Source organism: Metopolophium dirhodum, chromosome 1 (assembly GCF_019925205.1).
Source record: "Metopolophium dirhodum isolate CAU chromosome 1, ASM1992520v1, whole genome shotgun sequence".
NCBI lineage: Eukaryota > Metazoa > Arthropoda > Insecta > Hemiptera > Aphididae > Metopolophium > Metopolophium dirhodum.
This window is the reverse complement of record NC_083560.1, coordinates 30,498,866-30,518,096: the sequence shown is the minus strand read 5'-3', so window position 1 is coordinate 30,518,096 and position 19,231 is coordinate 30,498,866. Positions and strand designations below refer to the sequence as shown.

Sequence of the window (19,231 nt, the reverse complement as noted above, 5' to 3'; positions counted from 1 at the left end):
TAGGACATTTTTCGGTTATTTCTAAAAAGTTATCCATAAGCTGCTGCTTGCATTTCCATAAGACAGGTTTGTTGTAAATATTTGGTGGTATATGATCACCAAATTTCATAAGAGAAACGGCATGTTTTTGCCAATTCCTAACAGTATCTTTTGATAGTTTTTTTCCCACATGCGACCGTTTTTTTCCATTAAGGGGTCTTTTTGAATGATGGTCTTCCTAACAATGTCTTGTATCTTTAGTGTCTATGTTTAATTGTAATGGAAATCCTTCTTCGGGTTTTCGATCAGCCCATCCATTTAAAAACACTCCACAGTCTTTACATTTTGCTTGAAAAGTAAGATAACGATTGGAACGAGAAAAATCAGTAGATATACGACATCTTCTATACACATAGGCACATGGCATTTTGTAATTTTTGAGGAATTCATCGTTTATAATATTTGTCCTAACACCTTTAATACAGTATATTGTTTTTTATGCTTTTTTTTACCATAAATGACTTTGATTGGGTTCATTTTTATAAATTTTTTGTATGCAATTTCAATAGTGAAACGTTGTATATTGCTATCAGCAATCGAGGAACTTGATGATACTGATTTTGAACTTTCTTCATCTGATTCAATATTTATTGAATCAGAGTGTTTAATAACTGAAGAATTTGTATCGTTCTTTAAACGTGATAGCCATGAATGTCGATTCTGATAGACAGATATATATATACTCTTTGCAGTTAACTTGTTATCCAAATCATCACAAATAGTTGTCCAAATTTGTGATGTACAAGACACTAATTTTCCGTCTATGTCAAATAGCTCTTCACGACTAGCTTCAAGTGCTTGAAAAACCAAATCATGTGGAATTTTAGGTTTAGGACCACCGCAGTACTATCAAAAAATTTTTTTAAACATATTAAACATAGGAAAGTGAAGAAAATGTCACTCATTAAATATGTTAATTTTCAAATTGTTATGTTTGCCGTTAAGTATGTATTACATTTTAAAAGTATAATTTTTTTTAGTTTTATATAGGTACCGAGATTCTGTGTGGAACGATGATTGTAGAATTGGTTTTGTATGTACTTCAAAATGTTTTTTTATTTCATCATAAATTAATTTTTTTTTAATTTTAAATTAATCTGAGCGGAGCGATGAATGTATTGATTTTACAATGATGTGTTTTTATTTTTATTTTTGTGTCTGTGTACACGATAAGTAGTTGAAATAATGCTTCGATTTTCAACTTCAGTATCTTGTTCGATGGGAAAGTGAATCTAGTTAGTGCATTCGGAAGGTCAATTTTTAAAATTCTCAATAGTTTTCAAAAGCTCCAGGAAAAACAAACTAAAAATTAAGGAAAAACGGGAATTTTAACGCATAATCGATTTTGGTTTTTGGTGTAACTTTAAAACAAATGACCGTAGATTCTTGAAATTTTCACTGGTTGTTTATATTTGCATTTTCTATACACGATAAAATTTTCAAAATATTATGATTTGTTTTGAACTGTTTAGGAACATTTTCATTTTCTATTTTTTTTTTAGTTTTTTTTCTAAAGATATCAATAAAATTTTATTTGTTGGCTAAAAAAGCTTGAAAATTTAATAGAAGGCTCCTAGTCTATTGTTTCAAAGGCAGATAAAAAATATTAAAAACCCTTAGTCACAGTTTCTAAGCATTTAAAGTTCATAAATTGACAAAATATGGAAAAATCACGAAAATTAGCAAATTATTTTGAGTTGAAAATTCGTAAAAATTTTTCTTTTTAAATCTAAGGTTTTAAAAAGTAGTACAAGATTCCTCATAAATTTGTCTATCTTTATCAAAAAAAAAATGTCTATAAGAAAGTCAAATTAAATTTTGATGAGCGTTTGAAATTCAAATTTTTAACATTGGATATTCACTCGATTTCCTTATTTTGGTGTAATTCAAAAACGAACGACTTTAGAAACTTGAAAATGTCACTGAATGTTTATATTAGCATTTTATATACACCATACAATTTTGAAAATATTTTGAATCTTTTTGAGTTGTTTACGGACATTTTCAGTTTTCATTTTTTTTGTTTTTTTTTTCAATAAATATCAATAAAGTTTTATCTGTTGGGCCAAAAAGTATAAAAATTTAATACAAGGCTCCTGATATATTAATACAATATCAGTTGAAAAATATTAAAAATACATAAGCACAATTTTTTTTATAAGCATTTAAAGATCGAATTTTGACAAAATTTATCAAATTTAAAATTGAATAATTATTTTGTAGTTAAAAATTTATAAACTGTTTAACTTTTATATCTAAGGACTAATAGTTGCAATAATTTTAGTTTAAAAACAATTTTTTTTTAATAGACTTTATTCCAGCTTTTTTCGATTTTAAAACGATGTGTGACGTTGCGTTACAAAATAATCGTTGACTAAAAATGTTGAATTTTAAGATTATATTAATATACCAATTATACACCTAGAAATTATATAGAATATCTGAATATATATGGATAAAAAAACACATTATAGTAAAACTAATCACCGCTCAGAATCTAAAACGTTTATCAGTACCTAGCATAATAATGAAAGAGAAAATCCAAGAGTCCTGAAAGTCTGAATAGGGAACAAACTCTGTATAAATTAATCGATAAAATATCTAATATATAAAATTCTCGTGTCACAGTTTTCGTTGCCATACTCCTCCGAAATGGCTTGACAGATTTTGATGAAATTTTTTGTGCATATTCAGTAGGTATGAGAATCGGATAACATCTATTTTTCATACCCCTAAGTGATAAGGGTTGTCCAGAAAAAAATAAAAGAAGTGCTCAAACAGGGATTTTGATAATTATTTACGGTAGAAATAATTGTTTATAAATGGTTGCTAAGGTATTGGTTATATATATATAAAAAAAAAAATAATAAGCCGTGGGTAAGTGTCCCCAAGCTACTAAAATATCCACAAAGTAACAATATTCTACTATGTATAAAAATATTTAAATAATATAGGCTATGGCCATTAGAGTAAAAGCCAATATAAGAGGTAAGTAGGTAACTGACTAAATACCTACTAATGAGTATTTTATCATCCATAACATCGTAGAATAGATTCTCATGGTGGCATGTTTTCACGATGTTACAAAATACAAATTACAATCTAATCGGTATTCGGGATAGGCATTCCTACCGCGCGAGGTGGGAATACGTCGGAATCAATAAATTAATTTGTTTGTAGTTTGTGACTCTGTGCTAAATTCTAATGCATAAAGGTGAAGGTGAAAATTTGTTAAAATTATAAAATATTTTAATTTGTATTATTTATTAGTTATTACCATTGATTACTGATCAAAGATTTTATAATTTAAATATTAATTTTATAATATATAAATTAATTATTAAATCAATGATTCGTATAATCGTATAAATGTCTGGATTATATTTCTATTTTCGATGAACAACATAATAATATATATATATTGTAAATTATGAAACGAGCATCTTCCACCACCGTCCGACTTCTATTTATAAACAAATGGTACTATTACTATAGATACAGCTATACGCACCAGGCGCTCCAGCTATGAAATTTTCCAAACTGGATTTATATTTAATTCACACTAATAATTTTGTATAACGTATATCGATGGAATGACGACGACACGAGAGACGAGACATATAATTGGCATTCACACAGCTCGCACAGCTACGTTATTACTATTAGACATTAGTTATTACTATTTTCTGTGTTATAGTGTTGTGAGTTATTGTTTTTCATTAATATTTATTATAGTGGCATGGTGCACTAGTAAACAATTACAATATTTTTAACTTCCTACAAAATGTCGAATTCAAATATTGGTTTAGACTTGGTGTGTTCATGCGGTAAAAAAAAGTTGAACTTAAATGAAACGAATTGGAAGCGACATATTTCGTCCTGTAAATCAGAAGAGAGACTAAAAATCTCAAAAACATGCAATAATTTAACCAATTATTTTTCAAGAAAAAGAGATAATTCTACAGTGTTTGATGGACTTGATGGAACATCATTGCAAAAGAGTAAGTATTTAATTAAATTTAAGGGGGCTAGAGCGTAATCCATTCTAGGGAGTAAAAACTATGCGTTTTATATTTCAGTTTATATGGGTCTATTGGGTCTTGTGAATGTGTTGAAAATAAATGAACATTAGTGTGTGTAATTTGTAGTACCGTCGTACCGAATATAAGATATACAAATTATAGCGCAGGGCTCTACAAATCATTAAAAAAAAAAAACTTAAAAATATTGAATAAAGTTAATAAAGTTAATAAAGTTATTGCATTAGTCAAATAGACCTGGGACATCCTGTATATAAATTACTTTTTTCACAATAATATTATCAAATATACTTAGTAATATCATAGGACATAGACTGACAGACTGTTTTCGCTCAGAATCGTTTTTCTTATACAATGATATTATATCATTGAATTCAAATTTAACACCATCCTTTACAGTGACCCACTTGTAACCTACTGTACAGCAGAGAGAATCCACTTACCCACCTTTTTATACTTTATAACGTTATAGATGCCTATGTGAATGTATAAATATTACCACATTTCAAATTTCATCATATGAAATCTGCTGTTTATGAATTTTGATATTGAAAACAATATTAAATTAACAAAATTTAAATTAAAAAAAAACTAACTTATTTGTCATGTAGGTCTAACCTCTATTTGGCTTAATTATTGAAATTTTATGATATATATACCTAATATAATATATATTACCTACTTTTAATACACATGCCAAAAAGGCCCACACCAGTTAGATACACATTTTTACATTAATTTTTATATGTTAAATAGGAAAATCAAATTTGCACAATATTTTTAATCAAAACCGCAAAGTCAATGATTTAAAAGGTAGGTAGTTTTTTTTTTTTTGTAAGAATTGAAATAAAATTATTAGTGTTTTTATGTTAGCAAAAACAATTTGCTTGTTTAATAGGAACTGATAAAGCATGTGGTATATCTAACGAAGACCAGATCTCTGAACTTGCTAAATCATCAGGTTAATTTTTATTCAACTATTTTATTTTACTTTTTATTTATATTTATTTTATATTATGTTGTGTTAATGTGTTATTAGGTTTAGGTACAACAAGTTTAAATGACATTGTTGTCAATGAAGATCACATTTCTGCAGTTGATGATTTAGAAGGTAATTTAATTTGATTTTATATATACTTTATAAAAATGTTGATTTAATTTTTATTTGTTTGTTAAATAGGAAGTGAAAAAGCTTGCAAAATTTCTAATGAAGACCAGTCTCTTACTATTTCTGTTGCAAAAGGTAAATTAATATTTTATTACTATATGTTAAGTTAATATTATATAAATTAATTTCTTTGCTATTAATTTTCTTTCCCCGAGGAAAAAATTAATTATAAGTACCAGGTTTTAACGCAATAAATAATCTTTTCTTTTCGTACGTCATTTCTCTAGTAACTTAATTGCTTATAATAGTCCGGATTAGATATCAACTTTTATACCATTGTAAAAATATATACAATTTTTCTCATTTTTAGAAGTTGGTATCGAAGAAAAAGATCCTATAAAAATAATTGCATCTGGACCATTTTCTTATGAAAAAAGAAAATTAATTCTTAGCTGGGGTCCTCATCAGCCTCAGAAAGAGGATATGTCCAAGAACTGTTTTCCTATGCGAAACAATAGGAGTTTTCTTCCTTCGTGGTATAAAAAAACATTACCTGATGGCACTACCAGCTCAAGAGAATGGCTTTCATATTCGTGCAGTACAGACCGTATATTTTGTTTATATTGTATTTTAATTGGAAATGATAAGCAGTCTGTTTGGGTCACGACAGGGTTTGGCACATGGAGCAAGGCAACACAGAGACTAATTATGCATGAGACTTCTTCCTTTCATGTTGAAGCTTCTCTTAAATTAAAATTAGAAGATCAGTGTGTGCCTCTTCAACCTTCAATTCTTAGAGCAAGGAACACATTTGTTGCTACGAACCGTCTAATTGTCACAGCAATTATTGACATAATTCTCTACCTTGCTCAACACTCTTTGGCTCTAAGAGGTCACAGAGAAAATTGGGAGACCAATTTACGTGGAAATTTTAAAGATTTGGTTTGTTTATTGGGAAAGTATCACCCTGTTCTTGGATCATATATAGCTGGCCAACGTTTAAAAAAAAAAACAAAATATGATTTCATATCGTGGAGAAGGCAAAATGAACTCATTGACGCAATGGCTGGATACACTCGTGGTGTCATTCTAAAACAAATTAAGTGTGCTAAGTTTTTCAGTATAACATTAGACAGTACATTTGATAATTCTAGAAAAGAGCAGCTCTCCTTTGTGATTCGCTACATTCATGATGAGACTGCCGAAGCCCATGAAAGGTTAATCAGTATGAAAGAATGTGCAAATACTTCGGCACAAAATATATTTGAAATAGTAGGACAAATATGTGCTATATATTCTTTAGATTGGAAGCAATACTTGGTTGGACAGTCCTTCGATGGTGCAAGTAATATTCGTGGTGCATATAATGGACTTCAGGCCATAATTAAACGTTCTAATCCGGCTGCAGTTTTTGTTTGGTGCTATGCACATCGGCTGAATTTAGTTGTTATTGATGCGGTAAGCTGTTCACCCAATGCAGTTGATATGTTCGGGATTTTAGAATCTATTTATGATTTTATATGCTCAAGTAAGAAACGAGTGGCCTTATTTGATGAATTTCAAGAAAAAATATATGGAAGTACACAACGTAAACGACGCTTCAAGAGAGTAGAAACTACTCGTTGGTGGTCCCATGATCATGCGCTCAATACTGTTTTAGACACGTTTGATGCTTTATGTGATACCTTACAAAATATCCAAAATAATGAATGTTCAAGTGATCGCAAAGGTGCTCATCAGGCTCGGAGTTTAAAAGAAAATATCATGTGTGATAAATTTTTAACCACAGCCATCACATACAAAAAAATGTTTCAAATTATCACTCCTCTCAGTAAAATGCTGCAGGCCAAAGACATAGATCTTATCGGAGTTATTGATCTAGTTAAAGAAAAAATACAACACTTAGAAACATGTAGAAGTGACATAGAATTTTCCACTGTCCTTAACCAAGTCGAAGAGTTCAAAAAGTTTTCAATTAACGAATGTGAAGATTTTAAGCCGATTCCACATAATCGGATTAGACGGGTACCACGTAAAGCTGACGAAATAGCTGTAGACGAAGTTATTGAAGACCCATTGCAAAATTATAAAATTAAAACATATTTTATAGCATTTGATACAGCTATTACTCAGATAAAAGAAAGGTTCAATGAAATATCCAGTGGTTTATTTAAGGATCTGTCATTATTTTCTCGACGTCGCATGGAAGAAATATCTAATGATCTCAATAAATTGCCAGTTGATGCATTTAAAGTATTTTCTGATACATATAGTAAATTTGTTGATAAGGAAGATTTAAAAAGAGAATATGTACAATTCATAAAATGTTATTTTAATTTTGAAAAAGTTAAGCTAATTCCAACCCGTCTTCATGATTCTCAATCAGACACCGAAGATGAATCTATTGACCATTTACAAAGCGACTTGGAAGATTCTCAGAACACAGTAGAAGATTTTACTATCCCCAAGCTTCCTTTAAATGGATGCAGTTTATCAACAGTATTGAAGGTTGTTAAAATAAGTGGTTTACAGTCTGTATTTCCTGTCCTAAGCATAGCTTTGAAAATTGCTGTAACATTACCTGTTGCTAGTACTACACCAGAAAGAACTTTTTCCAAACTAACAATAATCAAAAATAAACTACGCAGTACCATGACTGAAGGTCGCCTTGAAAATTTAATGGTACTTTCATGTGAAAATGACATTAAAATTGACTCAGACACTGTTATAACACATTTGCCAATAACAGCAGCTTGTTGCAAAAAGCTTTATTATATTAATTTGTTATACAACAGTATGTAACCTAGTCCCAGTGTGCATAAATTGTATTTATAGGAAACATTTGTATTAAATATGTATTAAAATATAATTATATTTAGTAATTAGCAGAGAACATAATATATCTTTTTTAAATTAGCGTTCAATACTTTAATATTTAGTTGTTGAAGATTAAATAAAAAAAAATAATTGCATTTTTTATTCAATTTTATATTTATTATTACTTCTTAATACTATAGTAATATTTATGAAGAAAGTTATACAATACTACCTAAGGGGTGTGGGGGCGAAGCCCCTGCGGGTCTGTTTTTGAAAGTGAATTGGTGGGTGGGTGGTATTTTTCCATTCAATATGCTACCCCTGTTTATTTTTGAGTGTGCGCCACTGGTAAAGCCATTCGGACCCGACGGCGAAAATACCGCAGTTTGACCAGAGTATCTTATGTACAATATTAATTATTAATATATTATAGTCTTTGATGATATCCACTAAAGACTTAACGCAGTATCGAAAATGCAGTGTCGTACTCCATATCCAACCGTAAGATTTGTGGCTTGTGCACCAGTGTAACACACTCTCTAACCTTTTGTCTAGGTTAGGTTATGTTATAGTCAGGGCTTGAAATCGATTTCAAAATCGATTTTAAATATCGATAAAAATCGTTAAAAATTTTTTAAAAAATCAAAAGTAATATCGAAATCATTAATGCTGGTTAATGATTTCCAAAATTTATATTAAAATTGAAAAAAGTTGAAATCGATAATTTATATCAATATCGAAATCATATCATAATAATATCGATTTTAAAGAAATTACAAAAAACATTTAATTTAAAATTAAAAAGTATACAGGCATACAGCCATCAGGTCTATTTATATTTTATATTGTTAATAGGCACACGCATTGATATATTGGGTTATAAGTTATAGCATTGACTATTATATACTTACATAATGACCATATTGCGTATTATGCACAATAGTAATAACTAATTACTAGTAATAATTAATAACTTGTGTCTAATATTTTGTTTTCTTGAAAGTTAAAATAGAATCTTTACAATATAGTGTACCTACATATTATAGGATAAAAGGAATCAGCGTTCGACAGGCGATAGTTGTTGTTATTGCAAGTTTTATTTCCATACACACATTTAATGTATTATTAAGTAAAATGCTTGGAAAAATAATTTTTCCATTATCGTACATTATTTATTCCGTATATAGATATTTTGTATTATGGAGGTAAGATAATAATATCTTAGTGCGTGGCGCGTATGTTGTTAAGTTTAAACCAATAACCTAAAATACTAAAATAGTTTTAATAATTTAATTTGCTACGCGTCGTCAATCTCAATCATTACATTTTGTCGATTTGACTGTTCAGTTTGCTGAAGCTTGCCGTGTATGCCGCTCATGCCCGGTTATTAGTTATCACGTTGTAAAATCTTTAAAAAAATTGAAAAAGCATAACAATCTATTGGGTAATATCTTTAATTTTGGTGGCTCTTAAGTGTTTTGTTATTAAAAAAGTCTAAACACTAGGTAAACGTTAGATCTTGGGCATTATTATTTAAATTTTAAATGGTTGCGACCAGGCCCGTATTAACAAATATTGCCGCCAGGGGCTAACCTTCATTTTACATTTTTGACCATTTCAATATTTTGCCGCCCCTAAACCTAATTTTTATACTGCCGCCAGGGGCAATTGCTCCTCCGAGCCCTCCCTTAAATACGGGCCTGGTTGCGACAGAAATTTAATTGATAAAGTTAATCAATATCAGAATCTAAAATCTAATCTAAATTTCACATTGATTGAAATGTAAAAGTAATAAAGAATAATCAAAAATGTATAGTTAAAGTTCATAAATTGAAAATATTTCAGTGACATTGAAATAATAATAGTATAAATTTGATATTTAAATTTTAAAATGTAATCTAAAATTGAAAAAAATAAAATTATATTTAAAATCAAAATCATAATATAATGAAATCGATATATTATTTTTAAATCAAAATCAAAAAATACTAAAATTGATATATTATTTTTAAATTGAAATCGAAAAAAACTAAAATCGATAAATTATTTTTAAATTTAAATCAAAAAGAACCAAAATCGATAAGCAAAATTGAAATTAAAATCGAAAAATTTTATTTCGATTTCAAGCCCTGGTTATAGTCCTGTATTTAGCCCAAGTGCTGAAGTCCCCAACAAATATTATTTGTGTTCCATAATCCTGTATAATATTAATATCTTAGTCCGTTAATAGATTTACATTTGTCGTGTTCATCTTATTAGGAGTAACCACGATATGTGATGATACCAGAAGACATTAATCGTGTGAAAAAAACACAGACTACAGAGTGTGATGCATACACGATGATTGAACACTGGTTGATCATGATCCGGTCGTAGTGTTAGTTTGGATTGAGGTGGTAAAATAACACAACACGTTTATTTGCATTATGTCACTAATTAGTATTTAATATTATTACAGCCAAATAATACACGAGCGAGAAGTTCGTGAAAGTGAAGTAGGTATTAACTATACTATTTGTAACATGGTCAAATCCCATATAATGTAGACATGAAAATATTTTTGTAACCCCCCACCCATAAAAAAGGCTTATGTACGCTACTCAAGCAGATTGAGAATATTTTAGAAGTTGTCATATCACCAAGGATACGAAAAATCATACTCATACACGTATCTATTTTATAAAACACTAAAAATTACACCTAATAAGTAATAACTAATATCGTATATGAGTATATGAGTTTTATTATGGATATTATCGTAATTCATAATCTAAAAATAATATAAAAGAGTCATGCAAAAATAATAATTAATAATTTGCTATTATTTCGCTAACTATTTGCTAACTACCGGTGTTTGTTTGGAGACGATCGGACAAAGTGGGTGGGCTGGAATTTTTTTTCTAAAATCGGCCGAAAATAGAATTTTGATTTGCCAACTTCAAAAATTGATTTGCTATTATTTGCTAACTGTTTGCTAACTACCGGCGTTTGTTTGGAGACGATTGGAAAAAGTGGGTGGGTTACCTGAACTTGGCCCACCCAAATAAATAATGCTTATAACTGCCTCAATAATGATTTGCTAACTTCTATAGTAAATTTGCTATTATTTGCTAACTATTTGCTAACTTTTGGTATTGGTTTGGGTCTTATCATAGAAAGTGGGTGGGTCAAATTCATGGACATAAGCATTTCATCAAAAATATTTGATTAATAGTAAGAAATGCATATTCATGATGTATAGTAAGCATTTATTACAACAGAATACCAGAATAGCAAAAATAAAATATTAAGAAATACATGTATCATTACATAAATATATTAAATATTAATACATACATTTTGTTGGAATTTACAAATATTATTCGTCGCCTCGTGGGTATAATATGAAACTTTTATATATTATATTATATTTTAAACACAATGAAGCTACTGTGTTACTAATGTCTAACAGTAACATAATTCTAGTAAAACTTATAAAATGTTCAACTTTTATAGCTAAGCATTGAAAACTTAGAACAAGTTTCCACGTAAGTAGGTTATTCTGTAACCAAAAAATCTCAAAAATTTAAATATATAGTTTTTTTATGTTCCAATTTGGAGACATTTACATATTAAATAACCAAGAATAATGATTTTAATTATTTTGCTGTAATTTTATAATACTAATTCACCTTAACGGCTACCGTACTAATAACAAGTAATAACAGTATAAAATATATAATGTAAAATATCCATATTGACAAACCATCACCACTCAGAATTGTATTTGTATACAATGATAATATTATTTCATTGAATTCAAATTTAATACCATCCATTATACAGTGACCCACTTGTAACCTACTGTACAGCAGAGCAACATCCAATTACCCACTTTTTAGATTCTGTGGGGTTGAATGTATTGATTTTGTAATGATGTGTTTTTTTTTGTCTGTTATCACCTTTTAGGACGGTAAAAGTGTTTAGATTTTCTTCAACGGTATCTTTTCTGTTATAAAAGTGAATATAGTTGGTACTTAAGGGTTTTTTTTAGTTGAAGACAATTTTCAACTGTGCATAAAATTATAGTTTCGTTATATTTAAATTAAGTAAAAATTATAAGTGTACAAGTCATGTCTGTGTGAGTGGCAAGAAGGGGCCTAAATCTCTACGTCTATGGTACATCTGAATATGCTCTACTTCTGGCTCCCTTAGGAATTTGTTATTGCAACAATGTTGTTGTTTTCGTCAAAATGCGGATATCTGGGTTTGCTATTATGATTATTAATTAGTAAATACTAATTGATATTGTTTAGCTTAAAATAACTATGGCCGTGCATTTCAAGCCTGCATATAGCTGGATTCACAGATTTTTATGATTCGTGGAATATTGTGATCATCTGATGTTGTTTTGGCAAGATCAGTTTTTCAGTCGAGATGCTTTTCATACTACCTTATAGTTTCTAATAATTTGTAACTACATAACTGCTGTTTTTTTGCACTAGCCATGAGATGCATTACATTATTATTATATTAGTATCTATGGCTTTTAGGATTTCGTAACCCACAACATGGTGAAAAAAATGTAGTAAAAAGAAGTAAAACAAATTGGTTTGAGAAAACATTTAATATCATCATAAAAGTATCTGTCAATAAATTATAAATTTAAATTAAAGAATGATGGTAACAAACAATTTTTATCCAAACACACAATATTGTTATTAATATATTAATGATAAAATAGCATGAATACAAGTGACAAACATTGAAAAGTTGTCAAGTAAAACATTATTATTCTTCCCTCATAATAATAATATCATACATTACTCGACAGTCGACACTGTATCGATATGTCAATTAATAACAAAACTAGGTTAGGCAGGCAAGAGATCAAAATCGTCACTGACTAGAACTATCGGTACATGCTCTTCATCGATATTGGGTTCAGAGCTATAAGTACACAACTGTAATTCGTTCAACTTCCATCCCCAGTCCATTTTCTGTACAGCGTGTAAGCTCTCTGCCTCATTGTGATGTCTCAGTAACAACGATTCCTTAAGTGATCATAAATTATTTAAATATTTTTTTATAAAGTTATAATTTATGAAATTATTACCTTAATCTTTTCCCATTTATCATCTACATCTTGAAGCCATGACAAAAAAAGACGACCATTGTAACGGGATCGTGTATGTCTATTTTTCTTTTCTTCTTGCTCGGATGTCATAACATTATATACTTCATTGTCCTTGAGTATAGTACATACAGAAAATGGTAAAAGTTGATTAGCTACTGCACGAGCTGCGCGTCCATGAACCCTAAGTATCTCTTGTTCAACACTCAAAACCAATTTTTCTTTTTCTACTATGTGCTAAACAAAATACACAATTATTGTAGTTATTATATTATATTCTTTTTTTAAAAAAAAAAGATATAGGCAAAGAAAACAAACCTGTAAATGAAGTCTTTGTCTCTCCTTCTCTTGTTCAACAAACAGCTTTATCAACTGCTCGTGTAAATTTGCTGGCGTTGAGTTTTGTGTATTGACTATACGGCTATCATTGTTACCAGCCAAAACATAAGTGCGCTTATTCATAAGATAGTCTTTAAATCCAGATGGTGGTTTCGGTTTCACAGGATACAAATTCTTATGTTTCTTATCAATCTAAAAAAAAAAATAAATAACAATAATAACATATAAAAACAAAAACAGCAATTAAATATATTATTATTTAACCAATTTACTTGTTTTCTAATGTCTAAAAACATTTGATAGCAATTGGTAACTGGAACAGGTTCACATGTTGTGCCAAACGGATTAGGTACTACAGTAACATTGGGAGCAGATGAATCACTAGTCTTCGATTCAGTACGACTAGATTTTAATTTGCGTCGTCTAGGATGTAGTTCTTTCCCTGACACATCAGACGACGACACTGTAGTCACAGTAGCTACAGCAGAAGTAGTTGCCTGTTTGTCATCACCAGAAACGATTGCCAAAACATTTTCACTCTGTTCTGAACGAGTAGCAGGTGGTGACGAAGAGTTACCTGATACTGCATCCACTGTCACAGCACCAGGCGAAGTAGTTTGACCCAATTGTTCATCAGGAACGATTGGATAAGTATGTTTCCTTGGTGCACCACTACTGTTACTCCTGCATCTGTTAGATGACCGTAATACTCTGGTCTGAAGAGACTTTTGCTCTTCTACACCTATTGTATCAGAACTCGCTTTCTGCAAAGATTTTGATGCTATTTGTGACTCTTCAGATGGTACTATATACGGTAATGCTGTATAGTTATGTAAACGATTCTTGCCATATGATCTTATACCCATATCAGCATCTACTACTGTAGGTATTACAATTTTTAATGAAGGTACTTTAGGGCCACTTCCAGGACTGTCAGCAATAGAAGGTTTCAAACTACCAGACTTGTTCTCATTACTATCAGGCTTAGGCCTAGAAGTCTCATTTTTACCTAAACAAATTCAAATTTTAATATACTTTTTTTATCTAATCGAATAAGGATTTGTGCTAAGTTAAATTATGACTACCTGATCACTTTTAAATTCTGAAAACAAATCAATAGTTGAATCTAATATAATATTACATTTTACTGATCAATAAATACTACATTAGTATATTTGTTTTGAGTATTATAATATTATATCCAAAATATTAATTTAAATGGATAATGTATTATACTATGGCAAATAATATTGTTTGTACTGATTAAAGAATCAGATGATGCATATTATCCTTTTTTATATCTTAAAATTCCTGTAATTGTTTACTTAGGTAGCTATACATTTATAATATACAAGTATGTATTTTAATAAAAAAAAAAAATATAATTTTAAGTTTTTTTTTTTAATTTGTTTAAAATTTTTCTACTGTTAAAAAAAATTAAACTGACACAATTTTTAAATATCATAAAGTAATTTTGTATTATGTTTTTCATAGCCATTTCTACATATCTTTTTTCACAAATAATTCGAGATGATGTTAAGGAAAATGTAAAAATGTACATAATAATGTAAGGTGAGTTTTATAAGTTTAAACAAATTATTTGATAGATAGTTTCAATATAGCATAAAATTATATTTAATTTAATTTTAAAAAATAAAACGACTCAGTAACATTTTAAGTTTATACATATACCTAATTTTATGATTAAACAATCTTAGTACACTTTTTTAGTAATTTTGTAGCTCAATACCGTCAACAAATAATCAAATTTAGTTTGAAGTATAATAACAAATCTTCAAGCTCTAATAAATTACTATAAGAAATGTTATTGATTTTAAGTTCAACAAACTATTAGGTATTTGATAAATTTGAATACATAAGTATCATTTTCAACCTATTGATAGTAACCAAATATATATAAAGTGACTTATTAAATCATATTAAATCCAAAAAAAGCAAGTCACCTTTATAACATTGGTTATGATCTTCTTTGTGTTTTTTCGGTTTAACTTCTTTGTCTTCTTCAACTAGAGGCCGTTTTAAGATGTCATCTGTTTCTATTAATGGTGTTAGAGTCGATTTATTTGATGAACTATTTACAGTATCAATTGCTTCACCGGAGCCACCAACTTTGGGTTCGGTTTCTTTAGAAGTACAAGCCTCATTGTCTGGTGCACTAGTCGATACATTCAACTGCGTGGATGTTTCTGGTTTTTTTTCAATTTCAACAGTTTTCCTAAAAGATTGGTTGTATAATATGTTGTGTAACTATGCCTAAAAAAAATGTTTTTTTTGTATTATCATTACGTATCATTTGTCATGCTGGAGTTCTGTTCCTCAGCTACTATCTTGTTCTTTACATACAAACTCTTAAATTGATTATTGTCCATATTGGTAAGTCAGTGTGTTAGAGGTAAATTAGGGACACTAATCACTCTAGGTGATGCTTGTTGTTGATTATCACTGTTCACAGCATCTAAATTAAAAACCAACTATTAATAATAAAATACAAATTAGCAAATTCATTGAATTGTTTTTTTAATTATCATTATTATTTAATACCTCGTTTAATACAATACACAATATATTACCTACGTCTTATAATACTCAGTAACCTAAAAAATAAAACCAATTTTTTATTTTAATAGCTATAAAATTATGAAGTAACTATTTTATATTTATTCTAAAAAAAAATGAATAATATTGAATAATGAAATGTCGTATCAAGTGATTGAACAAAAGCATAGAAATTTAATAAGAGACTAATGATGTACTGAGACCAATTAAAATATACTAACTACCTAGTATAAACTATACACTGTATAATGTATATAATAAAGTTTATAGATATATACTATATTATAGTAATCTATAGCCTGATATAGGTAGCTAGGTAGTAATCTAAAATCTATAATCCAACACATTATTACTTAATTATTATTATCATAATCTAGTCTTATATTTTACACAGTACCGAAAGTTTGAATACATTAAATTTTTTATTCATGTTGATTAGAATTAATCAGTTCAGTAAATTTAGTTGGGGTAAGTTGGGGTTCTTTTAGATATTGTCATTTATTTTTTAAAATTTGTGATGGACACAAATGTCAATAGTCAATAAACTTAGGTAGGTACAATAATTATTAAACTGATTAAGGGACAGTTGTACTATCCCCGATTAAAGTTAACCGGAGTTTAATCAGCCAAATTCGCTCGGTTAAATATTTGTTATCAGCTGATTAAGCGTAATTGAAGTGTAACCGTAGACGGTACAACTGACCCTAATTATAATCTTTATGAATTTTTAAAAAAGATTCTAGTTCCGAACAATCTGGAAAATAATTCTTGTTTGTACATTTTAAAGAAAATCATTAGGTAGTTATATAGAAAAAAACAATTCCGAGCCAAAATGGTATGTCTGCTTATAAGCTATATTACTTAGTACCTATATTTTATGATATTGTTGCTATTAAAGTAATTTATTTTAATATTAGTTACCTTATTACCTACCTAATTCAGCCAGTTGAATTATTTTTTTCCAAAAACATTACTTTTGAAAATGTTATTGAGTGTATAAAATATAATAATATATTAATTGTATTTATTCTAGAGAAAGATATATGTAGGCAAGCCTGGGCATAAACAAGTTAAAAAGTTAAAGTTAAGTTAATAATAACTTTATAACTTAACTTATTTTAATTGATAAAAACTTAATAAATAACGAGTTACTTTTAATCAAATTCAAGCTAAGTTAATTTATAAATAATGAATATAATAAAAATAAAAATTATTATTGAAGTTGCATATTACATAACGATTTACTAGAATAGGAAATTGGAAATATAGTTTAATTAATTTCTTGTTCCATTAACCAGAATACTTCAAGAAAAATAACTTAATTAAATAAAAAATGCATATTATAGCAATAGCCATTTAGATTATATTTTATAGGTGTATTGTATATAATATAAAGATTAAAGATATACCATACCATACTGCGGCATACGGGCATATTGTAATAATAATAATTAATAAATACTAATAACTAATAAATAATATGATATTATCGTATTATATTGATATAGATACAAATCACAAATGTACAATTCTCAAGAACATATTATTTTAAAATATTTTCACCATAAATAAGTTATTTATTTATTTATAAATCAAAAGATTGTATTTATTTAGGCATTTTCAATTTCGTATGCTTTTGGTACTTGGTACTTACTACATAATTCTATTAATTCAGTATATAATAATTTCATTCTATGTATAGGAAAGCTATTGGTCATCAGGTTCAATACATTTGCTGATTTGATGTAAACCATATTTTAAATGGGTAAGAAAATACAAATACCTAATAATATTTTATTACATCTATTAAGAAAATTGGATAACAAAAATGTCAATACCTAACTCAATATTATTTCGAACTGGTACCTAAACCGAAAAACATTTTGTATTATTATTATTTTCCAAAATCATCATAACGGTTTCTATTAAATAGAAAATTTACAATTCAATGAAGGGGGGGGGGGGGGATAAACTGTCATATAAATTAAATCGTAATAAATCATAATACAGTAGTCACTCAATAATTCGAAATTCGGGGGACCGAATTAAAAATTTGATTTATAGAGGTTTTCGATTTACTGAGTGTTCGATTAATAGAGGGAAAACAAATTAATTCGAATTAAAGAGAGGTGAACAATTTTATTTACATATTACATATTAAAGTTTAGATTAGGTAGATAAGGTACAATAACATTTATAAACTACGATAATATTTAACCACCGTCGTTATTAGTTTCATTTAGAAGAACGTCAAATATATAAATTGTACATAATCTTTATATGTACATACATATGAACTGACATATACCTAATTGCGTTTAAGGAATTTGAATTATTGATGTTCGTGAAAAAACACGGGTTTTCTCAGGTGACTCAGCGTTTAGTTCGATTAATGGAGTTTTTCGAATGAGTAACTACTGTATCATAATAAGAATATAATGTTCATCGTTAGAAAAACCTAAAATGCAGTTACCTATTCAGTATTCACGTATGCCGCAGTGACCTGTGTTGGAAGAAACGTACCTAAGAAACGCGGACGAATTGCTCAGGTCCACGATCGACGATTAATGGCAAAAAAAAAACGCACCAGATTTGATTTTTTTATCACGCGAAAACACGTTTACTTTATCATTGATTTTCTTGTACGATAGAAAATATTAATAATATATACAAACGCTTTAATCGCGGGGCGTCTGCATTTTTTCCAAATTTCTTATACCACGCGCTCGTCGGTTGTCGCGGACGGAACAAATTCGACACTTTAAATCAATAATATTCGAGACTATTCAATAATTGAGAGTCGAGACGATCGCGGTTGGTTTCATAGATAAATAGATAATACCTTTATCTACGGTATAGACCATAATCGTGGTCCGATCGCTGTCGACCGGGGCGTGTGTTGGGTGTGTCAGATATACAGAAACGAAATATACGAAACGAACTTATGATAAGTGAAACCCGCACATTCTCACGTTGCGGTTAGACTACTAGCGCTTTATAGGGTTGTTCAGTGTTAACCGGGAGAATAAGAAACTAATAGCTCATTATTCTCCCGGTTAACACAACAATTCTATAAAGCGCTAGTGGTCTAGCCGCAACGTGAGAAGCGGGCGGATTCAGAAAAACATTGATAAGACCTTTCCGTTTCGTACCCTGTAAATCATAGACCTATAAACTAATGGACAGCGCTTAGAGAGA

At 28.9% G+C, this 19,231-nt stretch overlaps 2 protein-coding genes across 3 annotated transcripts; one reads left to right on the top strand and one right to left on the bottom strand.

The window, feature by feature from the left end:
• The first annotated feature begins 3,402 nt into the window (after window positions 1-3,402).
• On the top strand, window positions 3,403-7,989 carry LOC132936074 (uncharacterized). The gene is made up of 7 exons (XM_061002753.1): window positions 3,403-4,040; window positions 4,836-4,892; window positions 4,978-5,040; window positions 5,119-5,190; window positions 5,260-5,322; window positions 5,558-6,953; window positions 7,020-7,989. Exons 1-7 carry the CDS (start codon window positions 3,824-3,826, stop codon window positions 7,987-7,989), a joined length of 2,838 nt encoding a protein of 945 aa, XP_060858736.1. The 5' UTR covers window positions 3,403-3,823.
• Window positions 7,990-12,600: 4,611 nt separating this feature from the next.
• LOC132934840 (ankyrin repeat domain-containing protein 12-like) lies at window positions 12,601-18,853 on the bottom strand. Of its 2 annotated transcripts, none has more exons than XM_061001223.1 (7): window positions 18,507-18,853; window positions 15,764-15,932; window positions 15,421-15,692; window positions 13,729-14,465; window positions 13,436-13,648; window positions 13,100-13,354; window positions 12,601-13,037 (listed from the first exon to the last, which is right to left on the bottom strand). In XM_061001223.1, the coding sequence occupies exons 2-7, from the start codon at window positions 15,844-15,846 to the stop codon at window positions 12,858-12,860; spliced, it is 1,740 nt and encodes a 579-aa protein (XP_060857206.1). In that variant the 5' UTR covers window positions 15,847-15,932; window positions 18,507-18,853; the 3' UTR covers window positions 12,601-12,857. The 2 variants fall into 2 exon arrangements, with proteins under 2 accessions (XP_060857206.1, XP_060857207.1); XM_061001224.1 differs by having other exon boundaries at window positions 18,557-18,853.
• Window positions 18,854-19,231: the final 378 nt, after the last annotated feature.

Excerpts from the sequence above, each read along its gene's own strand:
- LOC132936074 (XM_061002753.1), top strand. The coding sequence starts at position 3,824 with ATGTCGAATTCAAATATTGGTTTAGACTTGGTGTGTTCATGCGGTAAA. Across the intron at positions 5,323-5,557 it reads TACTATTTCTGTTGCAAAAG|AAGTTGGTATCGAAGAAAAA; the intron begins GTAAATTAATAT and ends TCTCATTTTTAG. Across the intron at positions 6,954-7,019 it reads AGTTTAAAAGAAAATATCAT|TAAAATGCTGCAGGCCAAAG; the intron begins GTGTGATAAATT and ends CACTCCTCTCAG.
- LOC132934840 (XM_061001223.1), bottom strand. The coding sequence starts at position 15,846 with ATGGACAATAATCAATTTAAGAGTTTGTATGTAAAGAACAAGATAGTA. Across the intron at positions 14,466-15,420 it reads TCATAACCAATGTTATAAAG|GTAAAAATGAGACTTCTAGG; the intron begins GTGACTTGCTTT and ends GAATTTGTTTAG. Across the intron at positions 13,649-13,728 it reads TTTTAGACATTAGAAAACAA|ATTGATAAGAAACATAAGAA; the intron begins GTAAATTGGTTA and ends TTTTTTTTTTAG.